Source organism: Pristis pectinata, chromosome 26, assembly GCF_009764475.1.
Source record: "Pristis pectinata isolate sPriPec2 chromosome 26, sPriPec2.1.pri, whole genome shotgun sequence".
NCBI lineage: Eukaryota > Metazoa > Chordata > Chondrichthyes > Rhinopristiformes > Pristidae > Pristis > Pristis pectinata.
The window spans coordinates 14,385,549-14,412,725 of record NC_067430.1 but is presented as its reverse complement, the minus strand read 5'-3'; the positions used below and the strand labels follow the sequence as shown (position 1 = coordinate 14,412,725).

Sequence of the window (27,177 nt, the reverse complement as noted above, 5' to 3'; positions counted from 1 at the left end):
GTTTTTTTTTCTGTATTCCCCTAGCTTTCCTCTAACTTGTAGCAGCCAGCTCCATTGTGAATATCCCAATGCTTTTGGCCCAGTGTCTACTGATTATTTCATAAGTTTTAAGTATAAAAAATCTGCCTAAATTCATTTAAATTATGTCATATTACTTTCTTGTGTGCCTTAAATTCCTATTCTGCCTTTATCCTGTCCGTATCATTCAGCAAACAAAACAGCAAGAACATTAACAGTCTTCCTTCTAAATATATAAAGCATGATTTCCATTCATTTTGCTCACAGGTGATACCCTTTATAATGATCAAGTTTATTAAGGAAAATTACTTTTTCGCTGCTGGTATCGTCTACACCTCATTTAAAGAATTATCAAACATCCAGGGGAAAATTTGCTTCTAGCCACAAGTGTCTATGCTTGTGGGTGTATTGTCTACCAATTATACTCACAGCCCAACATTCTATTTCACTGACCTCAGCATATTCACCCACCTGTTAGCAAAGACTAATCTCTCTCCATTTTAGAAACAGTCTCAGGCCATTCTACTGGGCTTTCCTTTGCATCGAAACACCGGTCCTTCTTCTGATTCAAAGTCCTTCCTGAAAGGAATTCCAATTATCCTCATTGAGAATGTAAGGAATTGTCATGAATTCCCTTGAAGAGATGTAGAAATGTTACAGGGCCTACAGCCTTTCAGTCTCTTACAACTGAGACATTTGTTATTAGTCAATGTAAGTTTCCTGGGAATGTGCAATTACCTCTCCTACACACACAATTAACTTGATCAAATATGATGCCAGAATCAAGCTGCAGTTTCACTTCACAACAGGTTGTTCAGCATACTAATTAGTGCAAATAGTACTGTTCTCTGTGTACATCTTTGGTCTACCTAAGACGGTGTTGTAAAGGGAAGAGTCATAAATTCAGTGCTAAGTCTTGGCTTCCTATTGAGAATGTTCTTGTTCTCTACCTTCAGCAAAGTCAGTCATGGAAGTAGATATTGGACTCCACTGTACACAAGAGGATAATTATACATATAATCATCTAACAGAACAGTGTTGATCAATCGTGGTTACCATTGAAACTGAAACTGAAACTACATTTGCACTTGCACCTTTACACAGTACAGACATAACATTTTAGTAAAGAAATTCTAGGAAACTGATTTTTATCCCACTCTGAATACTTTCATCGTTTATGATCAATGCCAGTGTCGGTGTTACATTTACATAAAAGTTTTTTCCTTCCCTTTGTATCCAACAGAATTCCACTGTATTTGTGACTTAATAAATACACTCCTTAATAAATATGTCTTAATTTGTGGAATTGTTATCTTATAAAGTTTAGTCTTTACTCTTCTGGAGAAGGTATTCAGCAGCTTATTACCATGACGCTACGAAGGATGGTCAGAGGCACTGACTTCTATTGCTTTAGAATAACGTGTTTTCCTGATTCTTAAGAAGGGGCAATACCCAGCTTTGTATTGTCCCTTTCCTTGATCCCTTTGTGCTCCTGCATGTCTAAGCTGAAGCTGCAGCTCTAGCTGGGAGCAGTCACAAAGAGGTAACGTTGTTGTCAGAGGGGTGGGGGATCAGAGGAGGGAGGGTGATACAACCTCAAGCAGAGGCAACAAAAGGAAGGGCACCAAAATTTAGATAGAGTTTAGCTGTTACCATCCTGTATCAGTACACAGGCCCATGCGACAAGAGTACTGAGGACCATCACATGGCTTCAAAGTTTTCATCAGCTTCTTAATGCTTCCACTTTTTTCCAGTTCTATTCTATTGCTTACTATAATCTCCTACCCCTTCACACATCCTTGTGACTCAGCTTCACATCATTGCCCTTCCATAGACTCCACTCCAGGACGTAGGTTATTGACTTGTGGATAACTTTGTCTCATTATTTCACTAAAATTTCAGTTTGTTTCAGTATTATTGAGTATTTAGCAAGAACTGTGGCTTAGATGTATCAGAGGGCCTCTTACTCGAATAATGCTCCCGCTCCCACTCCCTGGCAAGGCTAGAAGGTACAAATCTATTTAAATCCACATCTCTATTTAAGGCTGTTCTTTGATACCTGACAATTTTATGGGCAGTCTGAGAAGCCAATGGCTAAGCAATGTGTTGGGGTGCAGGCCAGACCATGGACAGCACTCTCACCACATGGAGAAAGGTCCGTGTTTCATCCCTGAGTCAGCCCCAGAAAACATCAAATCCTGTCTGCACTGGAACATCAAGTGTTCAAAAACTGAAGCCAGATCTTAAACCTTTCATGTCAGGCCATCTGAAAATTGTTGAACAAGTAAGCTCATTTCTGACTGCATCTGGATCTCCAAGTGCACTTGCCTCTCACTGACCCTTCCAACAGCAGTAACACTAACCAATCATTCAGTCCTCATATAAACATTTAGCAAAGCAATGATGGTTGGCAGAGCAGCCCACATGCGTCTCAGTGGCTGAAGTCACCGTCACAATTGGCAGAACATTAAACCATGCAGAACCAAAACTCACAGCATGGGACTCAACGTCACTGAGGCAGCTAGGTTAGCAGCTTTGGTCCCTAATTAATCACTGACCTAGATGAAGAAACATCAACCAGCCCTTGTTCACTGTCACTGTGATGCCCTCCATGGTAAAACAGCCAACCAGCAGTGGCTATCTGGGCTTAAGTATGAAGAAAAATGAACCAGAGCTGTGGCCCAGAAAGCGGCTGCAATCCATCTGCTGAACATGAGCTAATTCTCATTCTCATTTAGACCGGTCGCTGGCAATAACTGAGGAACTGGAGCACTTTTGGAAAGAAGCAAAGAGTAAATCAGCAAAAGGAAATACTAGTCAGGACAATAAATGTTCCAAGAAAGTATACCTAACAAAGGAAAGGAATGGAAGACTAGTGTGCAAGGTTATAAATGAGGATCCATGGATACAGTACCCCATTATCAAACAAGTGAAACAAAACCTCAATAATGAAAACAGGACTTAAACAAAAAAAAAGAAAGGCATTTATTAAATGCATTAAAGGTACTAAAAAGGAATACAGAAGTTCAAGAACAATTTGAGAAGACAAAGAGGAAATTATCCAAGAACATAAAAAAAGACACACAATTTAAAAGAGAAGAAAAATCGAGGCAAGTGTAGGATAATTAAGGATCTTGACAAACACATAAGTAATGACAACAAAACAGCAGAAATATTTAATAATAAGTCGCCTGGTTACTTGCCAAGAAGACTAACATGATGATGTACCATTAGAAGCTGCAATCAGAAAAGATAAAATAACATCAACACAGAAAAACTACTCAGGTTTGAAAGGGGTAGGATCCTTGGAACTGTGAGCTCCATCCACATTTATAAAAGAAATTATAACAGGGATAGCACAAGCAATGTTACACATAGAAAGGAAATAATGCTGGAGGTTTAGTAGATAGTTAATATGGCTCCAATAAAGGGAGAAAGATTGAGTACAGGGGACCATAGACCAATTAGTTTAATGTAGATGGTAAGAAAGATCATGGGATCCTGAATCAAAGGTGTAATGGCAAAATATCAATAAACCAGAAAAAAAAGAGTTATCAGCACAGACTTTAACAAGGAAGGTCATTCTTTGACTTAATTTATTGGTCTTTGAAGAAGAGATCAAAGGGGAAGATATGGGAAATATAATCCTTGTGGTAAACTCAGCTTTAATTGGAAGTAAATATCTTTAAAAAGCTAGTCATGGGAGGAGTGGAAGGTTTCTCAAAAAGAATGAGTAGGGATAGAAAAAAAGAGTAAGATTGAGTCAACAGGAGAGAGAGATACCAGAGATATGTGAGGCCAAAATGGGAGTTCCTTTGTAAAAGATCGGATGTTCCACCATCTTCAGCTTCAACAGTACGACAATGGCAAAACATGATGACAGTGTTGGCAGCTGAATTTTTTTTCCTGTGTACTATCAACTAGCTGATGACTTTTGTTACTTTCATAAACAACACTTGTTTCGGATTTGGAGAGGGGGAGGGAAACAGTGCAGTGGGGCAGCCCACGACACGGCTGTGTCACCTCCAAACAACATTCATCGCACTCACTGAGGTCGTTCTGAAACTCTGAGCTGGTTAAGGGGGATGATGTGACTGCTGCCTATTTAGGAACAGCATTGTCTCAAGCCAGTAACAATGAAAAATGTATCAGAAATGATTTTCTTCTGATGTTTATTATCTGGGACTCCTCATTGAAATATTACGGCTACTTCATTCGTCTCCTTGAGAAACATTAGCCAGTCAACTAAAACTCAGAGGTGTTTAATATTAAGTTTGCAGATACACGAGCAGTTGTGCAGCACAAGGAGATAGATCTGTGCAAATTGTGAATTTAGAGAAAATGTCAATCCAAGTAGTTCATTAAAAATGATTTATCAACCCGCTCTGGCTGGTGCCCCTTTCTGCTGTCTGACACCATTTTAAATTCCATCCTCCTTGTGTGTGTCCAGCACTTGTCTTTGTCAGTGTTGAGAGCTATTTTTGGATCCTGACTCACTTATTCCTTGCGTTATTTTAACATTATCAGCTGTGTTCCTGGAATCTAGTAAAGAGACAGGGGCATAACGGAGGGGCCAGTCTTTTGTCTCAGGAGACACATTCAAACAAAAGTGGGGAGAAAGGGAGATGGTGGTGGGCCCTGGTAATGGTGGCCTCAAAAGCAACACCCACTGGGGGCAGGAGAGGGTCCAGGTGGGATATTAAAGGTTTTACAATGGGAAAGCTCTCCTTCACTCACCAAATACATATTCGCTACCAATTTTATGGCATAGAGTTTAAGTCATGCTATTATCTCTCTCTAGGGAGGGAGGACTCAATATATTAAACTCAGGGTCTCAGAGTGCAATTGGGAACCTGATTTAAATTTACCTACAGCCTACTGAGTTGCCAGGACTCAGGTAACCTGGAATAGAAGAAGTGGCAGGAGTTGCTGACATGGGAAGGTAATAGTCCTTGTGCGGGAGAGATTGTCCTCAGGGAAGCCTCTTGGTTTTCTCTCCTGATGACCGTGGCCTCTTTCTACTCCCCTCCAATGCCCCAATCTCTCAGTCTCTCCCCCGTCTCAGTTGTCGATGGTTCTGTCTTGGCTCCCTCGCCCAGCAACCAGCTGGTCTGCAAGTGTGGCCAGGTGCTGAACCAAAAACACTACACAAACATTACTCTGAAGGTCAGCTGTTAAATATGACAGCCTTCTATTTCCCAGCCTTGCCATCTTGTACAGGGCTCAGAAACACGGAACAGGGATCAGGAACAGGAGCAAGAACACGGTTCGGGAACATAGGATAGGCACTGGGATCAGGAACAGGGTCCAGGAACATGGGCTGGGGGAACAGAGATCAGGAATAGGTATAGGAACAGGGATCAGGAACAAGTTCAACTACATGGGACAGGGGAACCGAGAACAGGAACAGAGATCAGGAACACAGGACAGGAGAACAGGGATCAGGAACAGGTTCAGGAAGAGGGATCAGGAACACAGGACAAGGGAAAAGGGAATCAGAAACAGCTTTAGGAACAGGGATCAGGAGCAGGTTCAGGAACAGGGATCAGGAACACAGGACAGGGGAACAGGGAGCAGGAACAGGTTCAGGAACAAGTTCAGGAACAGGGATCAGGAACAGGTTCAGGAACACAGGATGGGGGAACGGGGATCAGGAACAGGGCACAAAAAGCAGAGAATTAAAATCACAATGCTAGGGTTACCCACTTTTAACAGCTCTGTTGACAGTGAACAGTTAAAATCAGTCTGTGATTCCTATAGAGTGCATGCACTGTTCTCATGTTAGACAAATGATGGAAAACTACTGAACCTAGATAAGCTTGGAGGAAGTGAAGCATGATACAGCATTAGCAGTTTTGTGTCAATACATGTCATGTGATATACCATTCAAATGAAAGGCTTGCCAAAGGAAAGCAGTTGATGCTAGTGTTACATAATATCCTGTGATCAAAGTAGGTGGCTTAGAAATGTTATGATGTGGTGCATCTGTCTGAGAGCCACACAACAGAATTTTATCAACTTGCCGCAGATACTTGATGCACGTGTTGTTGCCGTCCCTCGGTGCTTACAATGCACCGATGCACAACTCACCTGGACCTGTACAGCAGCATTCAGTGTTCAACTGGATGCCATTTGTGTGATATTCTTTGGTACACGCAAGGCCCATGAGTGACACTGGTGACTCACCCAAAAGCCCGTCCTCACAATGCATGTGTGTCCTGCGTCAGATCAACTTGATTGGACCAGCCTGACCCTGACCATGTCCTAGCCTGTGAAGCCTGCCAACTGGAACTACCTACAGTAGGTCCCCTTTAAATTAACAAGTTACCCCTTGCTCCCATTCCAACCGCCAGTCCTTCACTGTGGTCTGCTTTCAGCCCCTGGCTGACCCTGGTTTGATCACAATCCCAACACCAATCCCAGCTGCAGCAACCAATCATGACTCTGGCCCAAACTTCACAGGACTCCATCACCACAGCCCAAACCCAACCGTCGGGCTCAGCCTCCAAGTGGAGCTCCCAGACTTCTCTCACACCCCAAGTATAGCTCTGACTTCCCCATGCCTCACTCCATTGTGGTCCCCGTCCAGCCCATGACCAGTGAACCAACACCTACACGAGTCTTGCAATAGCGAAGGGAAGAACTTGGTGCACATGAAGTTGTGTGTAGCCTGAACCACTGCAAATGACATCTTGGGAATGGTGCATAACAAGGTACTGCAGCAGGGAATCCAAATGTTATCGTCCTCATGCATTATCATTTTAATGTGCCTGCACTGAACAGTTTCTAAGCCAATTTTAATGAAACGTATACATCTGGGAGGTTGATGGGTTTTCTTTGTTACTCAAAACTAAAAAGCATCGCTCTTAGTTTCATGAGTATCCTTTTTAGGAGAACAATGGATGCATTTGTTTCACTATAATGTTGTATAGATTTAATAAATGTCTATAGTTAGTTTATGTAAGGTGACTTAGAAAACTACTCACAGATGTCCACAGCGTGATTTTCCAGTGAATATTGATAGAGAGTTACCAACACATTCCCAACATGCCCTCTCAGTGAGGAGGGTTCCAGGAGTTCGTACAGTACTTGAAAGACTGCACTTTCTGTCCTTGTAAGGTCTTCAGTCATGGGTTTAATCCTCTCCTCACCTAATATCCATGTAGGCCAACTTTCCAGCAGGAATCCTTGGACGAAGGTCAGGAATAGGACAATAGTAGCTAACTAGCACAAGGCAAGGGAATCAGGAGCGGAATTTTCCTTGTCTCTCAAGGATGCTGTCACTCAGCACTGCCGGCATCCAAGGGCAGCGCAGCGCAGAGGCACATATCCTCTGACCTACACAACCTTGTGCTGGCAATACTGAATTTAGCCTTACATCTGAATGCCAGGCTGGAAGTATATTTATTAGCTGAACAGCGAAGCCTATGTAGAATTTATATGCTAGTGTTGTGCACACACATAACTTGGATAAGGCCATCTTCAATTACATCATTAAGACCTATCTCTTTTTTCCTATTGCATTGTAAATTAATCCAGAACCAAGCTGGGATATATTGGGGCGGCACAGTAGCGTAGCGGTTAGCGCGATGCTATTACAGCGCCAGTGATCGGGGTTCGATTCCCGTCGCTGTCCGTAAGGAGTTTGTACGTTCTCCTGTGTCTGCGTGGGTTTCCTCCGGGTGCTCTGGTTTCCTCCCACATTGCAAAGATGTACGGGTAGGCAAATTGGGTTTAAAATGGGCAGTGTGGACTCGTTGGGCCGGAAGTGCCTGTTACCATGCTGTAAATAAAAAATTGTAACAAAAAATATTACTGAGAGCACAGTTACTAGACCTCCAGTCCTATAAATACATGGAACTGACCGCAACAGCCAGTTTATCAAGTTAATGGAAGGTCAAATATTGTGTCTATTCCTGACGAGTGTACAGTGTTGCCTAGTAACGTTACACAATGTTATTTATCTTCTTAGGTAGTCCCTCGGCTCAGGGATAACTTGCTTCAACTCCATTTCTGTGGGTTGTAAGGTGGTTGAAAATCTGCGTGGGATCTGTAGACTCCAACACAGGTGGGGCAGGAGGTGCTGGATGGGCCAGGTGTGGGGGTATGGTTCAGGATGTGTGCCCTCTGTCCACTGTTTGCACCTGGTTTCCACGGAGACATAAGGAATCCGTGCCTTCCCAGATGCTCCTTCTCTGTTTCAAGTGGTCACAGGCCAGGGGTTCCCATGAACCAGTGGAGACGTTATGTACTCTCAAGGAGCCTTCGAGAATGCACACAGAGTGTTTCCTCTGTCTCCTCAGTAACATCGTGCTGTGATGGAGCTCAGAGAAGAGAATTGGCTTAGGGAGCCTGGAGTCCGACATGTGGATGATGTGGTCCACCGTCCAGGTTGGGTGTGACCAGAGCCTCCATGGTGGGGACACTGGCCCTGGCCTGGGAGAGGGCACAGGGATTAAGCCATGACATTCGGTTCTGGGTACGTGATCTCGGTTTGTGAACACCCTCTTCCTCAGTTGGCCGAGGACTGAGCTGGGACACTGGAGGAGGGAGGCGAGTTTTATCACTGGCGTCGGTCTTCATGAGATGTGGAAAGTGATGCCCGTTTCCTGTGGTTGTGGGGACTGGGGATGTGGGGAGGTTGGCAGTGCAGTGTGTGGGGTGGCACGTCGGTACAGGAATTTTGTTTTCCAGATGTTTCGTGTGCGGCCCATCCTCTCGAACACTTCAGTGAAGTGTCAACAATGACTCGCAGGCCAGGGTCCATGTGTGCACATGCACAGACATCAACTGCACACTGAAACTGGGGTGACCTCGTTTCTGGAGTGGAGATTACAGACTGAACCCCCTACCTGTTACTGATTATCATCCGCAGGTATCATGAGCTTCACCACAAACATGAAGTTATAGAGTCATACAGCAAGGATACAGGCCCTTTGGCCCAAATGGTCCATGCGGACCGTGATTCCCATCTAAGCTAGTTTTATTTGCCCATATCCCTCCAAACCTTTCCTATCCATGTACCTGTCCAAGTACCTTTTAAATGTTGTTAATGTACTTGCTTCAACCACTTCCTTTGGCAGCTTATTCCATATACTGACCACCCCCTGGGTGAAAAAGTTGCTCCCCAGGTTCCTGTTAAATCTCTCGGACCTTGAGGGAAGCTAGAGAGGGAATTGCGGCGGCCCTTGCAGGAATTTCCCAACTACCCTTTGCTACCCTTTTTAAACAATGGTTCCACATCAGCCACTCTCCAGTCTTCCGGAACCTCATCTGTGGCCAGAGATGAAGCAAAAACCTCCGCAAGGGCCTCCGCAATTTCTTCTCCAGCTTCCCACAAGGTCCGAGAATGCACCAGGTCAGGCCCTGGGGATTTATCCACCGTAATACACTTTAAAGCCTCCAGTACCTCCTCCCTGCTAATTCATATGTGGTCCAAGACATCACCACTCATTTCCCCCATTTCTTTAGCTTCCATCGTTTTCTCCACAGTAAAAGCTGAAGAGAAATATTCATTAAAAATGTCACCCACTTCCTTTGGTTCCACACACAGACAGCCATGCTGGTCAAAGAGGACCTATTGTCTCCCTAGTTGCCCTTTTACTCTTAATATACCTATATAATCTGTTGGGATTTTGCCTCACCTTGCCTGCCAGATCCTTCTCATATCCCCTTTTTGCCCTCCTAACCTCTCTTAAGTGCACTCTGACACTTCTTGTAATCATCAAGAGATTCACTAGTTCCCAAATGCTTATGCGCAGTATATGCCTCCCTCTTTTTCTTAACCAGATCCTTACTATCTCACAGCAACCAGGTTTCCCGAAACCCGCCAGCCTTGCCCTTCACCCTAAAAGGAACATGCAGGCCCTGAACACTCGATATCACACTTTTAAAGGCCTCCCACTCGGCAGACGCTCTTTTCCCTTCAAACAATCTCACCCAAGAAAAGATAAGATATTTATTTATTAGTCACATGTACATCGAAACACACAGTGAAATGCATCTTTTTGCGTTACTGAGAATGTGCTGGGGGCAGCCCGCAAGTGTCGCCATTCTTCCAGCGCCAACACAGCATGCCCACAGCTCCTAACCCGTATGTCTTTGGATTGTGGGAGGAAACCGGAGCACCTGGAGGAAACCCACACAGACACGGGGAGAACGGGCAAACTCCTGACAGATAGTGGTGAGAATTGAACCCAGGTTGCTGGCGCTGTAATAGTGTTACACTAACAGCTGCACTACGGTGCTGCCAGGCCTCTCAACCACTGGTTGATTTGTTCTAACATAGATCGCTCAAGATCTTAACTGATGGCTCCAAAATTTGCTCTGGCCCAGTTCAGGATGTTAACCTGTGAACCGGTCGTATCTTTCTTCATAACTATTTTAAGACTAACAGAATTATGGTCGCTGGACCCAATGTGCTCACCAACAGGCACTTCTGCCAATTGCCCGACCTCAGTTCCCAGGTTCAGTGTTGCACCCTCTCTGGTAGTTCTCTCTCTATATTGATAAAGGAAGCTTTCTTGGACACATTTCATAAATTCCACTCCGAGTTATACTTTGAGCTCTATTATGCGCTCCTCAGCAATGTAGAGGTTAGCGTAACGCTGTTACAGCGCCAGCGATCGGGGTTCAATTCCGGCCACTGTCTGTAAGGAGTTTGCACGTTCTCCCCGTGTGTCCGCGTGGGTTTCCTCCTGGTGCTCCAGTTTCCTCCCACATTCCAAACGTACGGGTTAGGAAGTTGTGGGCACGCTTTGTTGGCACTGGAAGCGTGGTGACACTTGGGGGCTGGCCCCAGAACACTCTATGCAAAAAGATGTATTTCACTGTGTATTTCAATGTACATGTGACTAATAAAGAAATCTGTATCTATATCCTGAAAGCCCCATCACTGAATTTCACTGAGCAGCAAAAACAGAAAACGCTGGATTCATCCAGCAAATTAGGCAGCATACATGGAAAGAGAAACAGTTAACATTTCAGGTTGAAGACCCTCTGTCAGATGGAAAGCCTTCAACATAAAGCATTAACTGTGTTCTTTCCACAGGTGATGCCTGATCTGCTGATGGTTTCCAGCATTTTCTGTTTTGGCTTTTCTCACTCAGCAACATTCAGCCCTGCTTCCCTCATTGGTCAAAGAACCAAACTGCAGGAGGAACTCAGAGGATCAGGCAGAACCTGCAGAGGAAAATGGACAGTCACCGTTTCGGGTGGAGATCCTTGATCTGGACTGAAAGATAGAGGGGAGATAGCCGGTATAAAGCTGTGGAGTGCAAGTGTGGATGATGGGCAGACGGATTGGGTGGAGGAGAGGAGAGAAGGGGGAAAGGAACAAGGTGATGGGGGGCTGGGGTGAACATTGAACTCTCCAATTTTGGCCGGCTTACCTAAAGAAGGAATTGAGCAAGTGAAATGAATATTTACCAGATTGGTTCCTATGAAAATGTCTCTGTCATACGAGGAGAGGCCTCCCTTGTCTAGAGTTCAGAAGACTTTGATGAAATGTATAAAATCCCTAGACGGATTGACAGGTTGATGAGGAGAGGATGTTTCACCTGGGCTGAAATGTCTAAAACTAGGCCCATGATAATTAAACAAAGTACTTCAGGGTATGGTCTCACCAGGTCCTATATAAATTTAGTAAGACAGCTTCAACCTTGTACTCAAGTAAAGTGCATAATAAAGGGACCACTTTTAGCATGATTGTTTGAGTGTTCATGATGTGAAACTCAGTGGTATAGCCAGTTAGAACAAGTGCTAGAAGCCTTCGCTTTAAGGTGAGAGGGGGAAAATTTAAAGAAGACGTGTGACACCAGTGTTTTACACAGGCCTGGAACAGGCCTCTAGGGGAAGTGGTGGAAGCAGATACAACCGTGATGTTTAAGAGGTATTTAGACAGGCACGTGAACAGGCAGGAATATGGATCATGTGCACGCAGATGGGATTAGCTTAACTTGGTATCGTGGTCGGCACAGACATGGTGGCCAGAACGGCTTGTTCCTGTGCTGTACTGATCTATGTTTGCGAGTCATGGTCTCATAAGGGGCAGACCATTTAGGACTGAGAGGAGAAGAATTTTCTTCACTTAGAGGATGATGAGTCTTTGGAATTCCCTACCTGATGCTCAGTCATTGTTTGCATTCAAAACGGAGACCTGAAGGTTACCAGATAATAAAGGAATCAAGGGACATGGGGGTTGCACAGGAAAGTGGGATTTGAGGGAAAAGATCAGCCATGAAGGTGGTATAGGTCCAGGGGACAAATGGCCTGCTCCTCTGACTTATATACTTGCATTCTTTCTCTTTGAAGAATTTTTTGTGGGGACACTTGCCCCTTGTAGGAGGCGAGAACCCATGGCAAAGCTGAACAATAAATGAAAATGTTGGTATTCTCCTGGTTGATCTGTGACTTGGCCCAGTAAGTAGCTGAACTATTCATTTAAGGTGCATACTTGGTATGTGATTTGCATTGGCAATAAAAAAATTTTAAAAACCACAGATGCCGAAAATCTGAAACAAAAGCAGAAAATGCTGGAAACACTCAGCAGGTCAGGCTGCATCCTCGGAAAGCGAAACAGCGACAATGTTTCACGTTGAACCCCCTTCAATAGAAACTAACTTGCAGAAAGGCAACTTAAAACTGAAGTGGCAACTTAAAACTAACCTTTCTCTCTTTCCCAGTTCTGACAAAGGGTCTTCTTCCTAAGGTGTTAACTCTGTTTCTCGTCCCAAAGATATTACTCGACTTGCTATGTGTTTCCATAGTTTTAAGTTTTCTTTGCGTTGATACTTGGGGGTCAGATTCTACTGGGTGATACATTTGGCCTCGGGGCGAAATAATGGAGCTAAACATTAAGATAGGGTCCCGGTTACGAAATTATATTCATTGACTTCTGCAGGAACCTCAGATCCAGTAACCACTGCGCACAGTGAAAGAGAAATCGCACGGTGCAAAAGACCATTCGGCCCATTTGCAAGTGCAATGATTCATTTCACTCCACTTGCCTGTTCTATCTCCGTAAAACCAGGAATTGTCGGAAACTCCGTGAATTATTATTAAAACTCGTTGGAGTGATTTTTGGATAGCTCGATTGCACCATCTGGTGTTCAGAGAAATAAACGGGACGCTCATCAATGGGTTAATTTCACCCGCTGGTTTGTTTGCGTTACAATTCCCGCCAATGCAGAGCAACTGGGAATGAATGGCAGATCAAGCCCCGCCCGGGAAGGTCTTCGGTCACGTGTGGATGACGAGGGCAATAAACCCCGCCCATGAGGGCAATAAGCCCCGCCCATGTGATCCTTGTTATGGAACGGTCGAGGTTTTCGGCCCGGGTTTAGTGGCGTCACTTCCCATAAGCTTGTGGGCGGTGCTGTCCATCGGGAGCGTGCGGCGAGGACGTGCGGTGAGGACGCGCGGCGGCGTCCATCGGGAGCGTGCGGCGAGGACGCGCGGCGGCGGCGTCCATCGGGAGCGTGCGGTGAGGCCGCGCGGCGGCGGCGTCCATCGGGAGCGTGCGGTGAGGACGCGCGGCGCCGGCTGTGGTGAACGAGTGGCGGTGACGATGCGTCGGCCTCAAGGATGGAGACTCTGAAAGTGAAGGACCGGATTCTGGAGAACATCTCGCTGTCGGTGAAGCAGGTGAGTGGCCAGGGCGGAATCTTTGGCAGTCAAGCCGGGAGAGTTAGCCCGGGTCGTGTGCCGCTGGTAAGGCCGAGGTACCACTGCCTGGCCGGGAGCTGTGCAGAGTGCGGGGCCGGGCAGCAGTCGGCATTAATTTTCACTTGGGAGGGCTCCACTGTTTTTCAGATCTTGGCCATTTTCCCATTGGAGCTGAATAATAACTGGGAGAGAATCTGTTATTGGCAGGGAGGCAGGTCTTGATGGGCTGAATGGTCCTTTCCTGTTTTTTTAATTCCATGAGTGCCTACAGCAGCTTTTCACTGGAAAAAAATGCTGCCTCTTCTGATTCCTGAGCAGGCTGGGAAATGCTGACCAATTGTTAGAAAATTCTCCTTTAAGCACTGTCAGAATTGTAAAGTGGTCCTCACTAGTTAGACACCCCCAAAGTTTAAAAAAAACGCTGGAAACATTCAGCAGGACAGTCGGCATCTGTGAAGAGAGAAACAGTTCACATTTTTGGCCAATGGCAAGCTGGGTGCTGAGAAGCTAGTTCCCCTAAATCTAAAGGGCATAGTTTCAGAATAATGGGTGGCCAATTTCAGTTGGAGGAATTTCTCCTCTCAGAGGATTGTGAATTTTTGCCATTCTTGATCCCAGAGGTATTGAAGGCAGAGGTTGACAAACATTTGAACTATAAGGCAGTTGAGGGGCATGGCACGAGAGTGGGAAAGGACTGTGAGACCAAAATCAGAGTGGCCAGATGTTGTAAAATGATGTACTCCAGCTCCTGTTTCTAATGAAGTTAGAAATGAAACAAGTTGCAGAGAAAAATCAGGGGTGAGATGGGGAAAATGGCAGAGTGAACAAAATGGAAGGTCTTTAATAAAGTAGAGACCAGGAAGGACTGAATGATATGAGTGATGGTGGTGCTGGTTGAAAGAGGCTAATGGAGGAGATGCAGATAGGAGGATATGAATGAAATCTGAAACAAGAGAGGAATAGGAAAACTGGTGGAAATGTAATCACAAGACTCGTATGGCTGATGGTTGAATTCTTTATTCAGGCCTGAATATTGGAAGATTCCTCAAGCTTGTGTTGAGATCTGTTTTGGTATTGGTTTATTATTGTCACTTGTACCGAGGTACAGTGGAAAAACTTGTCTTGCATACCAGTTGAACAAGTCAATTCATTACACAGTGCAGTTACATTGAGTTAGTACAGAGTGCATTGAGGTAGTACAGGTAAAAACAATAACAGTACAGAGTAAAGTGTCACAGCTACAGAGAGAGTGCAGTGCAATAAAGTGCAAGGTCAAAACAAGGTAGATCATGAAGTCATAGTCCATCTCATTGTATAAGGGAACCGTTCAGTAGTCTTATCACAGTGGGGTAGAAGCTGTCCTTAAGTCTGGTGGTATGTGCCCTCAGGCTCCTGTATCCTCTACCCAATGGAAGAGGAGAGAAGAGAGAATGTCCCAGGTGGGTGGGGTCTTTGATTATGCTGGCTGCTTCACCAAGGCAGTGAGAAGTAAAGAGAGAGCCCAAGGAGGAGAGGCTGGTGTCTGTGATGTGCTGGGCTGTGTCCACAACTCTCTGCAGTTTCTTGCAGTCCTGCGCAGAGCAGTTGCCGTACCAAGCCGTGATACATCCAGATAGGATGCTTTCTATGGTGCATCGGTAAAAGTTGGTGAGAGTCTAAGGAGAAATCAAAGGTTGGAGTGGGATAGAGAATTGAAGGGATGGACAACTGGAAGTACAGAGTTACACTTGCAAATTGAATGGAGATGACCTGCAAAAGGATCATCTGATCTACATTTGATTTTCCTAGTGTGGAGGAGACCACATCATAAGTCAAATACAGCATATTAAACTGAAAGAAGTACAAGTAAATTGCAGTTTTGCTTGAAAGGAGTGTTTGGGTCATTTGGAGGAGGTATAAGGGCCAGTGTGGCACTTTCTGTGATTACAGGGGAAGGTACCATAAAGAGGAGAGTGGCTATTGGTGGAGATAGAAGAGTGGATCAGAGTGTTGAGGAGGGAACAGTCCCTCTGGAATGCTGAAAAGAGAGAAGGAAAAGATGTGTCTGGTGATGGCATCATATTAGAGATGACATTACCATTAGAATTTTCACGTCACAATGCATAAAGTTGTCTCAGATACAAGCTTCTATTGACAAAGTGGGTTTAACTGTTCCTCATTACAATACAAAAGGCACAACTTCTGTTTATTCAGTAGATTTAAGGTGGCATATCGTTGTTGTGGTGTTAGGTTGTATGGCCAGAGACGACGTATGGCAGGAGAAGCTTTTATCGTGTCAAGAAATTGAACAATGCTATTCACTTGTACAGGCCCATGTAGTTCAAACAATACTGTTTAGCTACATCGGTTTTAACAATATCATTTCACTATTATATAGACTTTCGAAAAAAATGTTTTTGCTTGAGTTAGCACAAAGTACTAGAGTACCACTCATTGATGCTGCTTTATTGTTTCTACTTTGTAGTGGTCATATTGTGTTAATCCCAACAAACTGTCAATAGGTTGTAAGGATTTTTTTAAACCATTCTAAACTGCCTGTGGAGCTCTTTAACATTTTTATTAACATCTTTGAAATGAAGGCTGAGAGTGCTGGAGCATGGAGTGCTTTCAGTCATGCTTTCACAGTTATCTTGCGACTTAAGCTTGCTGGTACATTTTTGTGTAATGTTCTATGAATAATAATACTGCTGGAGAATGGAAGGGTTTCTATTTAAAACATATTGTGTCAGCTTCAAGCAATCCCAGGTCAGGGACAGCACAGGTTAGACGGAAAGTAGAGATCCTGTGCATCATTCCCTGGAATTTCAAAGTCAATAAGTGTGGCCTATATAGAGAGTAAAGCTCCATTTACATTGTCACAGATGGGTTATTGCTGGTTTAAGTGCAAGATAAAAAGACCTCTATTTTGCTACATCAAGCTCTTCAGATCAGATATTGAACAATTAGACTTGAACAAGTGCAAGAGATCAATGACCACTGATGTCAAAAATTCTTAGTTTAAACATGCAATGAACTTTGTGTTACTGTGATGGCTGGCCTCCAGTGGTGAATTGATTTCTCTATTTAAATGCTTGCCTTTAACTTTTTTGAGAGAAAATATCATTGGTTGTTATTTGAATGTAATTGACCTCCAAGACTGCTATTCAGCATGGAAATCTGGAAAAATATCGGCTGACTCAAAGGCTGACCCTGGGTCTTGTCTGTAAGGATGAAAGATGCCCTTGATATCCACAATACCCATTTGTTCTTTATTTCTAGTGGTGATTTTATATTTGATCAACATTGTTGTCCAAAGCCCAGCCTTTACCAACTTGTCATTTAAGTTCAGAAGCTAATAGGGATCTAGGTTTGCTTCTTGGTCAGTAAGAGAGTGCAAATGAAACTTTACTCTCAATCCAGCCCACATCTACAAAGTAAGTTTATTGACCTAGATAGCAGGGTCCATGTTTTGAGAGACAGTTAACTTTTATTTCCAATAACAACAATGGAGAACAACTCTTGAGGAATTGCAAAATGAGCCAGCACCTAGACTGGAACAAGTTGTTTAAGAACTGTTCAGGCACTGCAATTGACAGAGCAGATGGAACAAAGAGGATCTGGAACATTGTGTGTATTCCCCAAGTAAATTCAGTCATGAATTAATTTGATTTCCTACAACATTGATACAGAAACTATTCTTGTTTTCAAGGAGAAAATGTGATACTGCTTTGAGGAGGAATGTTTCTGACCTTTTAATAGCTTGAATTGTCAGGTGTTGGTGAGTGAATGGTGAATGACCTCCAAAAATGCAGTAATTAAAACAAAATCAACTCAGAATTTAACAAATAGCAATCTTTTCTATATAGAGGGAATCTGTTCTTGCTAAGGTGGACTCATTAATTTTGTAGGTTTTTACAATATTTTAACCATTCCATTTGAGTAAGAAATATGTACATGCAATAAACACTTGGCAACTATAGTTTAATAATTTGGAATTCAATGAAGTTTGATTTGAGGGTGGTAGGACTCATAGATTTCAGAATATCATGAACAAGAGGACGCTGATCCTAAAGCAGTTGTATAACTAGATGTAATTAAAAATGATGACTCTACTTGGGCAATCCATCAGGATTGAGGATGACTTGCTTCCACTCCATTTCTAACGAACAGAAGAGATCTGTGTGTACATCTTTAAAACGTGCAGTCACCATTGCACATCAGCCACTTGCAGTTAGCCAGTCAGTATGTAGAATATCAAGACTATATGGCTTGAAAGATCTATAATTGGTAAGTACGAGGGGAAAATTATAAAATGTTTCAGCATAGAAACATGCAAGTTGACTCACCTAATTCTATATCAGTGTTTATTTCCACTCAAGCTATTTGATCTAATCCCATTCAACAAAACTTTCAAATTCGTCTTCAATCAAATGTTAAATTCCTCTAAAGAATTAATGGATTCCCCTGTATTGTAATGCACAAAGTGCTGGAGGAACTCAGTGGATCAGGCAGCTTCTATGGAGGGAAGCGGACAGTTGACGTTTCGGGTCGAGACACTTCATCAGTCCGGATGAAAGGTCTTGACTTGAAACATCAACTGTCCATTTCCTTTCGTAGATGCTGTCTGACCCATTGAGTTCCTCCAGCGCTTTGTGTATTGCTCCAGATTCCAGCATCTGCAGTTTCTTGTGTCTCTGCTGCATTGTGCTGTTTCTGAGAATTTTATGTTCTGTCGTTTTCTGTAACAAAGTTATTTTAATGCTCCTTTGAATCCAATTGTACACCCTCATTGCTGTTTCGTTGATTAGTAGTAAGAGTTTTCTTTTGTGTTCTCTTAACCTTGAAGTTTGCTGTCACCCTTTAATTCGTGTATAGAAAAATTCTATAACTTCTCAAGTTCAAGTTTATTGCCATGGGCATACATCTCCAGGGTATAAATGCCATGAAAATTAGCTTTTTGCAGCAGCAGCACAGTACATTGCAAGCATAACAAACATAAATTATATAAACTTAAATTAACATTAATTATACATAACTTACACAATGAAATAACCTGCACTAATGTTATTTTGTTTATGGGGAAATATAGTCCAAGGTAGAATTAGTGCCTTTCAGGTCAGTTCAAGCACCTGATGGCAGTGGGGAAGAAGCTGTTGTTGAACCTTGAGGTGTGGGTCTTCTGGTTCCCGTACCTCCTGCTTGATGGCTGCTTTCTTTTGTCTGTTTTGTTTTCAGTGCAGTCCCTTGTCCTTTGTAATATTCCAGTGAATCTATATTGCCGCTCTTGCATTGCATTTAGGTTTTAAATAGGATACCAAAAATTACAAAGTATTTACAACCGTATTCTGTAATAGAGCAAATCTTTTGTTGTCCAGAAACTGCTGGCCATCTTGTTCACATACAACATTTTGTTTTCCAACATGGCCTCGGGCTCTGTTGATGGCTAAGATGAGCAAAGAACTGACTTAACAGTCCTACTGGATTCATTGAGCCACTTTGACAGCAAGTGGGTCTCTGTACTATCCCCATTTCCAACCCAAACAGTCAGGGTGATCGGGTATGTTGAATGCATGTGAATATCTTTTAAATGACATTGACGTTCACTGTTTTTTGGGACAAATTTTTTTTAAAGTGTTGCTGTAAAGAAAATTTTCTTTTAGATTATGAAAACTATTTTTGTAAAAAAATTCTCACACTAAAAATTAATTTAAAACATTGACATTAACTTAATTAAAAAAATACTATTTATCTTTCACCCAGTAGCCAATGTCTTCCATCCATTTGAATGGAGATTGCTTTATTCATACCAGGTTTAACCCAGCACTGGGCAGATTCCCAGGTTTGAGACCTGGGAAGCTAGTGAAGATAATCTGCTTCCCTATCCCCTTGCCTTGCTCTAGAACTAGTGATTCTGCTTGTTTTTGCCTATAGCCCTGTCGGGAATTTATTTAGAAACTGATGGGAATATTGCGTGGGTATGCTCTCTGCACAATTTTCCCTGCACTACTAGTCCAGGGATTGAGATACCTTCAGTATCTCTGTGGAGTGAAATATCTAGAGGTGTTCAATGATTTAGTCTTTATAAACCATTCCTAGTAACATTAAGATAGATCTTGAATATAATTGGAACTTGTCAATAATGAAATGAAAAATGTTGGAAGTGTGCAGCTGGTCTGAGAAACTACAGTGAGTTTCCAGGTTTAAATATTGATGGATCTGTTTTGTGTTTTCCAGGATTTTTTTTCTTTTTATTTCAAATTTCCAGCATTTTTGTATTTTTATTTTAATTCATTGTAAGTGGACTTGTAGTCTATATAGAATTGTAGACAGAATATTGGTGGTTGTGGTATGTGTTTGTATAGGGATCCAAACATACAAATGACATTGGAAATGTTTTGGATTGCCTGCCTATGACATATACAGTAGAAGGCTTTTGATCGACGTCTGTGTTCCACTTGGGTCCTGCATTGACTAAGTGTGGAATTTCAGAAATGTGTGCTGGCCCACGTGGGACACTTAGCAGTGGGTGTTGTCTGATGCTTATGAAATATTATTTGGACCCAGTAAAGTGTTTCAAAAATTATGGATGGTGCTAGAAATTCTAGATCAGGCCCCAGTCATTTTAATTTAATAGAAAAAGTGATTTAAAAACAAAACACTGAAAATACTTTGATATGGAAAGAAACAGTTAAAGTTTTATACCAATATCTATTCATCAGAACTGGAACAAAGGGTGGATATGTAACAGTGTAACAGATCTTAGGCAAATAGAAACAAAGGGGTCAGGATGGGGCAAAAGATAATGTCTGTGCTAAGATAAGAATGATGAAATAATGCATGGGATGATGGTGCAAGGTAAAGGGCTGGGAAAAGGGCAAGAATAGAACAAAAGGTGATTCTAGGGGAGCTGTAAATGATAAAATTGGAATCGTTATCAGCACTCATTGTCCAAAAAATTGAAACAGTAATTATGATGGGAAATTGTTGAACATACTGTTGTGTTTGGAAGGTTGCATAGCACTTCATTGAAAGACAAGTTGTTTCTTGAGCTTCCCTTAAAACAACGTAAGATGAGGTTACAATACGAGTAATGGCTAGGAATGGAGACAACAAGCAAGCGGAAGTTCCCGGTCATACTTGCAGGCTGAATGGGCAAAGCCAGCACCACATCAGTGAGACTACATTGTGAGCAGCAAATACTACGTTTGAAGAAGTAAGAGTATATCACAGTTGCACATGGAAGGTCTGTTTGAGTGAAAGCATATTGCATATCCTGCGCTTAGAAGGGAGCTAGTGTATGAAGAGAGAGGGGGCATTGGTGATAAAGTGGACCAGGGTTCCTTTTCCAGAGGTGCTGCCTGATCTCTTAACTGTAGTAGAATCAGATTTACTATCACTGACATATCAGGTGAAATTCATTGTTTTGCAGCAGGAGTACAGTGCAAAGACATAAACATCATAAATGACAAAAATAAATAAATAGTGCAAAAAAAATGGAATAGTGAGGTAGTGTTCATGGATCACTCAGAAATCTGATGGTGGAGGGAAGAAGCTGGTCCTGAATCATTGAGTTTGGACCTTCAGGCTCCTGTACCTCCTCACTGATGGTAGTAATGAGAAGAGGGCATGTCCTGGATGGTGAGGGTCCTTAATGATGGAGTCTCTTGAAGATGCCCTTGATGGTGGGGAGGGTTGTGTCCATGATGCCACTGGCTGAGTTTATAACTCTCTGCAGCCTCTTATGATCCTAAGCATTGGAGGCTCTATACCAGGCTGTGATGCAAACAGTTAGAACGCTCTCCATCGTACATCTATAGAAATTTGCAAGAGTCTTTGGTGACCTACCAAATCTCCTCAAACTCCTAATGAAGTAGAGTTTTGGGCCCAGGATAGATTCTCTGAGATGTTGACACCCAGGAACTTGAAACTGCTCACCCTTTCCACCACTGACCCCTCAGAGGATTGGTGTGTCTTCCCCCGACTTCCCCTTCCTGAAGTTCATGATCAGTTCCTTGCTCTTGCTGATGTTGAGTAAAATGTTGTTGTTGCAACACCACTCAACCAGCCGATCTATCTCACTCCTGTACACCACCTCATCACCATCTGAGATTCTACCAACGGCAGTGGTGTCATCAGTGAATCTATATCTGGTACATTTCCAGCATTGGCTATATTTTGCATTTTTTTAAGTAATAAAATGTGGTTTATATTTTGGTACCTGAGCCAGGACCTGCTGTTTAAAGTGCTTTTGGTCTTCTGAAAGTACCAACTGATTTTCTGTCTTTTGCTGCCTGATTGAATATTCTTTGGGAAGTTTCCACCGATTGTATGTAGGAGAAAAGTACTTTCTTGCTTATGAATTGTCAGCAAGGACCACACACAGGAAGTTACATTTTTCATAACTGGTTGCTTCAAATCTACACTCTCATCTGTTCTGTTCTGTATTAGATGAGAAAGATATCAGGCATGCAAAATATTTGATGTGTGCTATACAATTTGCCAAGGTGCCAGAGTTCACTAAAATCGTGTGCTAGCAGTATGGAAATTAAATTGAAAGCAAACCCATAACCTTTACCAAAGATTTCCCATGACATTGGGAATTCTTTGGTAAAGTTTGTGGGCTTGCCTTCAATTGAATCTGCATACTGCTAGCATACTATTTTAGTGCACTCTGGCACCTTGGCAAATTGGATAGCACACATCAAAAGTATGCAGTGTAGACAGTTGATGACATGGGACTACACCCGATGATATTTTGACTCTCAGTTGAGCCAATGGCACTGAAAATTTGGCAATTAACAGCAGAAGGAACACTCAGACCATCTGTGTTATTTAAAGCCTCAATGACTTGCAAATTTGATGACTGTGTTTGAATTAGATATGTTTGAAAGATTTGTGATTATTACAAGTGAGGGAAAGCAGTTTGACCTGTTTAAAGGGTGCACTTGTGGCTGGGATTGAGTTTACCTTCTCGTGTTATCTACTTAAACCATCTGCCTATCTTGGCACAAGTGGGTGTTTTGGACCTATCAACATGATTGCCAGTAGAACCAAGAGGAGTGCGATAGAGTGGTCCAGGAAGATGTATTCAGAAAGGGTGTTTGTCAATAGTCACGATATGTGCACCAATTCTCCACTTCTCTATCCCAAAATCTGACATGTGCTTCTGCCATATGCTGTAGTCATAGGGTTGTGTCAACTGCTGTACAGCTGTAAATGTCCTGCCTTTATATGTTTCTCGGGTATTCCAGACTGTTTGCTGCCATTATTGGCAACTTGACCTGGTATGCAGCTCACTGCTGCATCAGAAGGCTCTCTACTCAAGGGGGGTGAATTCATCTCCTCCTTCCACAGAAAACAACAAACAGTACATGCATGGGAGCAAGCCAGCACTACAGGATTTCCCAAGGGTACAACAGTGAACCAGTGTACTCACTCCTGAAGACTCCACCTTAGAGCATAATGTTGCAAATCAGACATCCAAGCACTCTCACAGTCCCTCTGTCTTGTGCCACTTAGCTTTGCCCTCTATTTACCAGCCACCATGTCAAACTGACTAGAGGTTTCTTGGGGACCAGGGATATCTGTATGCTGGGTTTTGTGAACCATAGCAAAATGATTTTATAATGAGGGGCATGCAGCTACTTCATCAAACATACATCAGTGTGCTGAAGCAATGATTTCAACTACTGAACTGCTGTGGAGCCTCACTCCAGGAATGTTCCACAATTCTTGGTGGCTTGCTTTACCTTGTGCAACCTGGCAGTCATGAAAACATGGCCTTTGCCAGCATCTGTGGACAAAGTACTGCACAGGAGAAGCCAATGTCACGTTTCTGGCCTTGATGTCAATGAGAGACTCGTTGCTTTGTGCTGCCAGCGAATAAGAAGGCTATGTTAAGTCACATGCATTTAGGAAACACCAGAATCTGGTAAATATTCAGATGTGGGTAATGTTTGTTCCACATGAATATTATACAGTGGCACCCTTTTGGCATTACCATTGTTGAATTCCCCCATCGTTAGTATCCTGGCAATTACTATTGACCAGAAACTTGCATGCAACATAGTTGCTGTGGCTGTGTGAGCGTATTAGAGACTGGGTGTTTTGCTACAACTAATCCAACATCTGATTTCCACAAGGCACAGTTCAGGAGCATGATTGAATACTGACTACTTGTCTGAAAAAGTTCTTCTCAAATACACTCAAGAAGCTTAATATGATCCAGGACAAAATGGCTCACATGACTGGTTACCTGACACCCCCTTCCGCACCCCTCCTTACCCAAGCATTTTCTCCCCTCTACCACAGGCATGCACCATGGTAGTAATACATTCCATCTATAAAATACACACCAAGCCTTCTGCAGCACCTGAGTCAGTACCTCTACCACCTAGAAGGACTTGGGGAGTAACTGCATGAGGGAAAACCATTCTCCAGGGCGCACACAATCTTGACTTAGAAATATCTTGCACTCCTCTACTGTTACTGGGTCAAAACCCTGGAACTTCCTACCTAACCGAGTGTGAGAGTAACTTCCCAATACGCATTTGCAATAATTAAGGAGGCACACCCTCCCAAACCTTTGGGCAATTATGAATGACTACTAATTGGTGATCTGCCAACAACGCCCATGTCCCATTCTGCCACCACTTTGTTGATCTTTGCAGCATGTGCTTAATCATAATTGATGATTGCATTTGGCATTGTCACTTGTTTAATTTCAGTATAGCTAATTTATATCTAGGAGCTGTTACGGACTCAGTGAAAGTCCCTTTAAGATAGAGAGTGTATATAAGATATGTATGTATGTATATATATATATATATATATATATATATATATATATATATATATATATATGTAAGATATGTATATGTATATAAGTGTATTTAAGATAAGATAAGTATGTGTGTGTGGGGCGTGCTTACGTCAATAGAAGATAAAGGACGTAATGACGTTGTTGAAGAGGTTAGAAGAAGAAGGAGAGAGAGAGAGAAGGGAGAGAGACACCAGCCTGCTTGTTTTCTCTATCGATGGATGAGAAACAATAACTGTGTTTGCCACTGAAATCCATGTATGGAAGTTGGAAGTAATCCGGTGGAGTTCACTTTGTTGCTGACCTGTAGAAGGAAACAGGTATTTGTGTGTGGACGACCACGGTTCGGATGCTTTTCAGGGGGAGGCAGTCACTACCGAGTAAACACTGAAGTGTCGTTTGGGTTCCATCATGGAACATTTGGATTTCGTATTTACTCTCTCTATGTTTCTCTACGTCTACATCTTATCTTCTGACAACGGTGGTTGTTGAAGAAGCCCTTGCTCATGTTTCACCTTATGGCTTGTGGAACTGAACTTTAAGAACCATTCCGGAACTGGGAGTTTTGGACTTTGTCACACACACACACACGACGAGTTTAGTTTTGGGGTTAACGTTCAAGGTTTAACATTTTTGAATTCTAACATACTAACATTTTTTTACTTTTATTTTACGTATTATCATAAGTAGTGATTAATAAAATAGTTTTTAACACTGAATCATGCTCAGTGTGTTTCTTTTGTTGCTGGTTCGTGACAGAGCACTATCACATGGCCTTTTTTTGATGCAGTCAGTATGCCCCTAAACCATGAGGCAGTGTAAAGTGTTTTTGAATGTTACTTGTTCATTTGAGACTTTACTAGCAACCAAATGAATTGGTTTGTCTGATGTAAGCTCAAAACTTTAACAGTTACTCTACCAAAAGCATTTGGCTTGGAGTTGAAGTATGACCTGTGTATAGATTTGGCAAACAAAACCCAATTCCAGCTCTCATTGAAACTGCACTTTACTTTTAGGAGTTCTTGGGCTGGGTTTCAAGTAACTGAAAGGACAATCATGCATTGCTCTGCTCTTTGAGAACTTGGGGGAGCCCCGTAGTATTGTGCTGAGAACTCTGTTCTGGAAATAGTCCAAACTGGTTAATAATTATCTTAAGTACTGATGTAATCTCTGAGTTGTGAGCATTCCAATCCCTGCTGTTCCAGCCTTTGAAACTCTCTAATTCATTGCAGTTTCAAATAGAGATTTGTAGAAAGGTGAATCATGTAAGGTAGTTTATAAGGAAGATTTAGTATTTCCATGTTGTTGCTCTTTGATTTGGATTTACCTGTGTTATAAAATTGATGGAGAAACCTGTGTGTTGATCAGGAGGGGGTCACTGAATTTATTGAATGGGTACTTCTCATTATGTAATACCTATGCAAAACCTTAGTAACTGCACAAAGGGTAGAACTGCCCCTTGGAACAATTACTCTAATGAAATAAACTCCATTTTGAAAATGGTTATGTGGTGATTCCAGCTGGTCTCTGCATGATGTTTAGTCAGTGAAACAGCACACATGACATGCAAGTCATCATCTGGAATTGTCTGGGAAAGACATCTGCCATTCCTTGGCTGAGTTGTGTACATTCTGATCCCTGCTGTTCTAGCCTTTGACACTCTCTAATTCATTGCAGTTTCAAATAGAGATTTGTAGAAAGGTGAATCATGTAAAGTAGTTTATAAGGAAGATTTAGTATTGGCAAGTTGTTGCTCTTTGATTTGGATTTACCTGTGTTATAAAATTGATAGAGAAATCTGTGTGTTGATCAGGAGGGGGTCACTGAATTTATTGAATGGGTACTTTTCATTATGTGTCACATGATTGTCATCATTTTGCAAGAGGCAGTGAGTCACTGCCTCTTGTCTAAACGTGGCAGAAGAATTAGATGATTCATAAAAATGTTGGTGCCTGGCAGAATTTTGCACATATCAATATGAATGTTAATATTGCATTGTGGGAATTTAGTGTCAGATATGCTTGTCTGCAATCGGTAGTGGCTTAGCTGGTGATAAATTTGTAAGATTAAATAAGATGTTCTTCTGAGTTCAGCAGAAACCACTAGATCAAAGAAAACCAAGGTATATCTGATTTGTGGAAAAATGAAGGTGGAGTTGTCAAATAATCATTGCATTTAATTTATCTACAGTAGAACCAGACGTGAGAGAAAACTTAGTAGTGGAATGCACCACTTTTAAGTCCCAAATCACTGGCTTTTGTTCCTCCCTCCAAGAATGGCATGTTTATCCCCATTTACCACATGTCCTATTCAAATATATATATTTTCAAATATTTTCTAAATTGAATCATTCCCATGAATTAAAAAAACAACTTGCTTCCATCATCACCATAAAACTGCTTCTCTATACCACTCACTCCCTGAAATAATCTTTTCAAGGATTTGTGAAGATTAGCCTGTATTTGCAAATAGGCTGTTATTCTTGTGGTTCTGGTTCTCTGAATAAAGTGAAGTAGTTGCTTGTTGTAGATTATTGAGTCCTTTTGGAATAAAAAAAAGTTAGAAGTGTGTCACTAAATTTCAAAGGGTTCAAATTTAACACCTTTTCCAAATCTTCCATTATTAAGAGTTGATGATCAGCCCATTTTAAGTTATCATGAAAGCACTGGCTGTCCTCAATTTTTGTGTTGTGTGGA

General features: G+C 42.3%; 1 protein-coding gene across 3 annotated transcripts in view; it reads left to right on the top strand.

Moving 5' to 3' along the window:
* The first annotated feature begins 13,407 nt into the window (after nt 1-13,407).
* plekhm2 (pleckstrin homology domain containing, family M (with RUN domain) member 2) overlaps nt 13,408-27,177 on the top strand; it is a 54,446-nt gene continuing 40,676 nt past the window's right edge. For all 3 annotated transcript variants that reach the window (XM_052039424.1, XM_052039423.1, XM_052039422.1), the window contains exon 1: nt 13,408-13,662. In XM_052039424.1, coding sequence (XP_051895384.1) covers nt 13,603-13,662 — 60 coding nt within the window. In that variant the 5' untranslated portion in view covers nt 13,408-13,602. The remainder of the gene's footprint in view (nt 13,663-27,177) is intronic.